The sequence below is a fragment of the Myotis lucifugus genome, unplaced genomic scaffold, assembly GCF_000147115.1.
Source record: "Myotis lucifugus unplaced genomic scaffold, Myoluc2.0 scaffold_54, whole genome shotgun sequence".
Classification (NCBI taxonomy): Eukaryota; Metazoa; Chordata; class Mammalia; order Chiroptera; family Vespertilionidae; genus Myotis; species Myotis lucifugus.
This window is the reverse complement of record NW_005871102.1, coordinates 4,762,210-4,769,108: the sequence shown is the minus strand read 5'-3', so window position 1 is coordinate 4,769,108 and position 6,899 is coordinate 4,762,210. Positions and strand designations below refer to the sequence as shown.

At 54.0% G+C, this 6,899-nt stretch overlaps 1 protein-coding gene across 1 annotated transcript; it reads right to left on the bottom strand.

Annotated features, from left to right (window-relative positions):
- Window positions 1-312: 312 nt before the first annotated feature.
- Window positions 313-6,638, bottom strand: FAM163A (family with sequence similarity 163 member A). The gene is made up of 4 exons (XM_023753923.1): window positions 6,544-6,638; window positions 2,937-2,957; window positions 1,272-1,386; window positions 313-788 (listed from the first exon to the last, which is right to left on the bottom strand). The coding sequence occupies exons 3-4, from the start codon at window positions 1,362-1,364 to the stop codon at window positions 381-383; spliced, it is 501 nt and encodes a 166-aa protein (XP_023609691.1). The 5' UTR covers window positions 1,365-1,386; window positions 2,937-2,957; window positions 6,544-6,638; the 3' UTR covers window positions 313-380.
- Between the last annotated feature and the right edge of the window lie 261 nt (window positions 6,639-6,899).

The window sequence follows — 6,899 nt, the reverse complement described above, 5'->3', positions numbered from 1 at the left end:
TTCTGCGGGTTTACTGTGCCCTGGCCCCCTGCCCTGTGGCCCCCTTATCCTTTCACCCCCCAAGGATGCTGGAGGCCTCCAGACCTTCGCACAGCTTTCCTTCCTCTCACAAGACTGGCAAAGCCGGAGGTGGGGGTGGGGAAGGAGAGGGCCTGGGGGTGCTGGAGTTGGCCCCAGGAACGAGGAACGTCCCAACAGAGAACCCGGCACAGCTGCCATCCAAGCACCCCATGGCTTCAATCCTGGGGAGCCTCCCACTGCGGGGCAAGAAAAGCCAAGGAAACAGAGACAGTCCTGTGGGGTGTTGGGAGGCAGCCGCGGGCCCAGTGCCCCTGACGGAGCGGCGTGTGGGTGTGTGTGGGGGTTCGGGGTGAGAGGGGTTACACGTCTGTACTAATAGCCCTTGGATTAGTGAAAGCCTCGCGGGCAGAGCCTGGCCACGTCACCGGGTAACCCTGGGGTGCTGCCAGCTGGAGGGACGGGAGGCCCCCCTCCTTGTAGTATGTGGGCGCGAAGGAGAACCTCTCGCTTCCGCCCCCATTGGGCACCATGTCGGCTGTCCGTATGTAAAAGGGGGAGCTGTATGGGGAGCAGGTGGCGCAGTGGCCGACTGCCACCCCACATGGCTGGCCGCAAGGCTCACTGGTGATGGGTGCCAGGCTGCCTCTGCCGTCCAGGGCTTGGGCGCTGCAGGCATTGCAGGGGGGGCCTCTGGAGGGGGTGGGCAGGTCGTGCTCCTCCTCCTCCTCCTCTGCATCCTCCTCTCCGCTCTTCTTGCAGCAGTAATACTGAGGGGAGAGGCGGAGGGCCCCCTCTGAGTGGCACAGGCAACCACGCTCCTGCTCCACTGTTGATCAACTCAACCCCAGAGACCACATTCCATAGGTATAGATTCCAGCCTTGCAAAACGTTCCCTTTTCCCTCCCCTGCTCCTAGTGTATTAACTCCAGGCCGTGGCTGAGGAGGCAGGGCGGCAGAGGGAGGGATATACAGTCATACTGAGGACAGGGCTGGGGGCCGCTGGGAGCAGCTGTCAGAGTACCCCCGATGGCGCCCTTCCCACCACTCCGGACGTCTCAGCCCCAGGGAGACATAGCACAGTGAGCTCTCTGGGTGCTCCCTTCTGACTGCCCTCCAACTCCCAGACCCCTTGACTTGTATTTCCCACAGCCCACAGCTCTGGGACTTGTCACCCTGAAGTGGGCTCCCCGGTTGGCCCCCATAATGGGAAGTGGTTTGCTGGTGGCTCCTGGCCACGGCCCGGAACTGACCTGGAGCCGACAGTAGCAAAGGACTGCGATGATGGAGAGGAGGATGACCGCAGCTAGGATTCCGCCAGTGATCACAACTGTTCCCGCTGTCATCCGCCCGACGCCCCATCCAACTCTGCAGAGAGATGCGTGGAGGTGAGGGCAGCCGCCATGAGCAGGGAGCCCTCCTGGAACTTCCTGCACAGCTGGAGCCAGGGAGGCCCCTCCACACACACACCCACTACCCCCCTCCCCTGGGCCCAGGGACACCTGGGCTTCCTGACGACAGGGGTGACAGGGGCGACAGCCTTGCACTGGCTAGGGAGGATAGAGAGGAGGCCGAAAGCTAACTGAGGCATAATTCTGCTTCCTGTTTCTACCCAGTTTCAACCTCCTTTAATTCTCTTTTCCATCTCCTGTCTCCTGTCCCCACACCCTCCTAAACTATACCCCTTCCCCCGACCATGTGGCTCCAAGACACAAAGGAAAATAGCTTCTGTTTGCAATGCTCTAAGCCAGTCATACTGAGTTTACTAATGTTGTGGCCCCACCCCATAACAAAGAAACAGAATTTCCGGAGGATGAGGCCCAGAAATCAGGATTTTAACAAGATTCCCAGGTGATTCTAATGTGCAGCCAAGGTTGAGAACCACTGTTCTAAGCACTCCCCTGGTTATCTCAGTTAATCCTCCACATAATCTTTGGGCTAGTTCTTTTTTTGTTTTTTGTTTTGTTCCATTGATTTTTAGGGAGAGTGGAAGAGAGAAGGAAAGACAGAGAGGAACTTCAGTGTGAGAGAAACACATTGTTTGGCTGCCCCCTGCATGCCCCGACCAGGGCCCAGCCCAGGGAGGAGCCACAACTAAGGTACGTGTCCTTGATCAGAATGGAACCCTTTGGTCCATGGGCCATGCTCTATCTACTGAGCCAAACCGGCTAGGGCTGGGCTGGTTCTTAATGATCTCTATTTCACAGGTGATGAACAAGGCTTTGATTGATTTAGCTGAGATCCCACCCAGCCTGGTTCACCCCAATGGCTATTTTCTCAACCACTGCCCTCCGGAGTCCAGACACCAGTGGTCTCTGAGCCCTTGATCCAGGTGGAGAAGACAGGGTCTGAATCTCTAAAATTCTCCCCAATTCTGCCCTGGCTCAAACCCACACTCCTTTTGGGGGGGGGGATCTCTCCTCTCTTTCCAACTCTGTGGAAAACAAGGGCCAGGTGAGCCTAGAGCAGTGGTTCTCAACCTTCTGGCCCTTTAAATACAGTTCCTCATGGTGTGACCCAACCATAAAATTATTTTTGTTGCTACTTTATACCTGTAATGTTGCTACTGTTATGAATTGTAATGTAAATATCTGATATGCAGGATGGTCTTAGGCGAACCCTGTGAAAGGGTCGTTCGACCGTCAAAGGGGTCGAGACCCACAGGTTGAGAACCGCTGGCCTAGAGGAAGCAGGTAGGTGGCCTTCTGGCTCCGGGAGGGTTGTGGCAAGGCTGGGGAGACGGTCCTGGCTAATATGGGTTCACGGGACAGAGGCCAGCTCCATGCGAGGCTGTCTGGCCTCAGGCCGACTCCCCTTGCAGGACACTGAATGGGATTTCCAAGTGTCCCGGCTTCATGGGGACCAAGGATGGTTGTGCCAACAGAGCAGGAGGGTGGAAGAATGACCGTGAGACTTACGTTCAGTCAGGGAACGGTGACCTGCAAGACAATAAAAAGGACAGAGATGTTGGAAGAAGAGTGTTACCCTGAAGAAGGCCCCACAGGTTAGCTTGGTCCCTGAGCTCCACCTCACCTCCTCCTCTCCCCTCACTGTGTGCGCTATCGTCAGGAAGCCTACAGGTCCCAAGCCTGGGTCTCCAGCTCTGTCTCCAACTGCTAGTGGACAGACATCTCGCTCGGATGTTCCACTGGCAGCTCGAACTCAGGCTAAGTCATCACCCGCTCTCCACATGGAACCCCCTCCGACCTCTTTCTGTCAGTGGTTCACAGAGCTGCTATGGAGGCCCTTGCAGGTTGTTCATTACTCAAAGGGCACGTGGGGGCGGGGCCACACATTGCTTCTGCTCAAGAAGCCACGCACCACCGTGCTGTGTTCACGTGGAGGAAGGGGCACCTTCTCTTCACCCAAAGACACCCTCTGCTCCTCACCATGTGCTCCTGGAGCACAGCATGTACCCCAGCCCTACTTCTAATTCACTCACCCTGCTCACAGTGAGGGCTGTGGACCACGGCATGGGCAGCACCTGGGAGCCAGTTAGAAACACAGCATCTCAGGCCCCACCCCAGGCCTAAGGAGGCAGAATCTGCACTGTAACAAGGTCCCAGATGGTTAATTTGCATAGTAGAGTTTGACAAGGCCTCACATGTTCCCCTAGTTGCCCAGATGTTCAAATCCTCAAATTCTTCTAAGGCTCCCCTAGTCTTCTGTTGTTCATCAGTGAAGACACTTTGCATGTCATGCCTGCCCTGGTGCAATGGCTTCCTGATCGATTTCACTAGTTTGTCTCTGAGCAGCCCCCACTTTAGCCTTTCATCATGCCCCGATGCCCCTCTCTTCCTCCAGAGCCTTCCCAGCAGGATGTTTACCTGGGCAGGAACTTTTAGACCAAACTTCAAAAGCTTTGTCCTTGCTCCACATCCCTGCATGCTCACCACCAATTCATGTTCCCCCTCCTCACCCCCAGGATGCCCCCTACACAAATCCTCTGCCCATCAGGCAGGCCTCATTCTTAAGAAGCTTAAAGCCTGGGCATAAAATGACACTTAATGTAGCTTCCAATACGGTGTTTATAGCCTAGTGATGAAAAGACACTGACCACACCTTATGATCTGGTGTAAGACACACAAAAGGAGACATACAGACCAAGGGCTGGGGGAACACAGAGGAGGGGCCACCAAGTACTCAGGGAAAGGTTACAAGGAAGGTGTGAGAGTGAGCAGAATCCTAAAAGCTGAGTAGGAGCTTGTCCAGTAGACGTAGTGGAGAGGGCAGGAGTGTGAAAGAACATGGGTGCTCCAGGACCTGTAAGGAACCTGGAAGGGCCTGGACAGGGAGGGGGAGGCATGAAGCTGGACAGGCTATAAGTCAGGCAAGGGATTTAACTCTCGGAGATGATGGGGCTCCCAAAGGGCGTTCGGGAGGGGAGTGCATGACCTCGCTTTCTCCATCTATTTAAATCCTGCCCATATTTGGAGGCTCTAGGAAGCCTCCCTGACTGCCCCACCGAGAGCTCCCTTTCTGTGCTCCTCACAATGCCTTTCCATGTGCCACTCTTCAAACCCTGACTTGGTAGGACGCTTGTCAACATCTATGTGCGAATATCTTGACTCCTCTACTAAATTTTGAGTCCTTTGGGATTAGGGTTGTGTTTTATATTGCTTTGTATCTCCCTGCAGCATTATACACAGTGCCTGGCACCAGCAACTCATCTGGTATAGTATTTCTGGCAGTTATGACTCGGATCCACCACCAGGGGGCAGCAAGTTGCATCTCTCAGCTCACATCCTATATACAGATGTGGTTCAAGACCAGTATAACTTTGTCCAGGTACATGGTGGTCCATGCTTCAAGGGTTCACTGGACATTTGATGTGGGATGAAGCTCAGCCTAGGGAGGATTTATGTACCTTCACATGTATGTACCACCGAGGGCCGCTTAAGAGACACAGGCCTGTGGAGTGAACTGAAGTTGGGGGAGGCAGCAGAGACCTACTCTGCTGAAAGTTCTGGCCTAGTCCCCTGGGGTGTGCCCGGCCTGTTAGGAGACAGGGGATTGTGATGCCTTATGAGAACAGTGCCCTCTCTCCTGCCCTCCATGCCTGGCCTCCCTTCTTTCAGTACCTTGAAGGCTGTAGAGCAGAAATGATTGGGGGTGGGGGGGAGAAGATGGCAATGAAAGCAATCATGGGTGTGAAGGCCCATTCAAGACCCAATTTTACCACTTACCAGCCATCCGAGCCTGGAAACTGACCACCTTTCTCATTTGTAAAAGGGCAATTAACCAAAAACTCAGTTTACAGGTTGATTCTGAGCAAAAAGTAAGATTCATGTCTGCGAGGGCCCCTTGTAAACTAAAAGATCCTTAGTTGTCGGGGAAAGGAAGACCTAGACATTTTGTGGCTGCTTACGTCTGGCCTTACAATCATAAACCAAGAAGGCATGCAGTGAGCTAGCGAGGCCCCAGTCGGTTTCCCTGAGGGCCCAGAGCTAAAGGTACAAATTAGCATTTAAATTTCCACATCCAGTGGCTCTCTATTACTTCAGATGGGCTAATTTTCTCTTTGTAACTATATGCAAATGATAACAATAACTCAGTACATCTAAATAGCACTCTACAGTTTACAACATGCTTTCTTCTGTATCCTCTCCTATGATGGGCAGGCTCTAAGGCCCCAAATGAGCCCTGTGTCCTGTGTACTCCTCTGCCCATCAGGCTAGGTGTGACCTGTGACCTCTTCCACCCAACACAATACAGTAAGGTGATGGGATGTCACTTCTGTGAATAGATTATATAAGATTCTGGCTTCCCCTTCTTGCTGGCCAACTTTCTCCCTTGCTGGTTTTGACACAGTAAGTTGCCATGTTGAGGAGGCCCATGTAACAAGGAACTGAAGATTTTTCTGTCCTTCAGTCCACTGGACAGAAGGAATGGAGGCCCTCAAGCCAATGGCCCAAAAGGAACTGAATAATCACGTAAGTCAGAGTGGAAGCGGATCCTTCCCCACTTGAGCTTTCAAATGAAAATGCAACCCCAGTGGACACCTTGAATGCAGCCTCATGTCAGACCCTGAAGCAGTGGACCAGCGAGCCACGCCTGGAGTCCTGACCCACAGGAACTATGAGATCATCAATGTGTGTTGTTTTAAGCTGCTTAGTTTGTGGTAGTCTGTTATGTAGCAAAAGAGACCTAACACCTCTTTTGGACCGTACAAAAACTCCACACACGAGGGGAACCCAGGCCGTCACATGACTTGCCCGGTCATACGACAGCAAGAGTCTCAGTTAGGACCCAGGATCCCTGCTGTGGAGTTTCCTTCATACCAGCCTCCTCCTGAGGACAGGAGAAAGAGGTCCCCTGTTTCCTCCCAGGGCCTCACAGATCTGGACAGAATAAATTTAGTGGGGGCCAACTCAGGGGCTGAGGGCAGCCAAAAAGGACAAACCTGTTGCCAACTAAATACCCCGAGGCTGCCCTCTGTGACCAGGACTCACTGGAGCTCCCTCCCCACTAACACTCCGCACCTTGTTTTTTTGGGGAGAGGGTTGGCCTGAGCCTCACACTTACCTGAAACACCTGGGGCAGCGATGACTCCGTCAAACAGGCTGAGCCTGAGCAGACAGTGGTTGGGGCTGCGTCATGGCCAAGGGCATCAGTCCCTGTTGGAGAAGAGAGGGGGAGGTCAGTGAGAGCTAGAGGGGAGGCCGAGAGGATAGACAGGCTCCCTCTGGCACCAGGTTGTGACCCCAAGACTCTGGAGTGGATGTCCCCAAAAGGGCTTCCTTCTTGACCTCCGCAGCTGCCTTGGTTTCTGAGGTCCCGGCCTAAGAACCCGAGGCCACGTTCTGTCTCAGTGCCACGGTCCAGAACCCTCTGCCCAGAGCAGCAGCAGGGCGCTGGGCAGGAGTCCCTGCCTGTTCTTG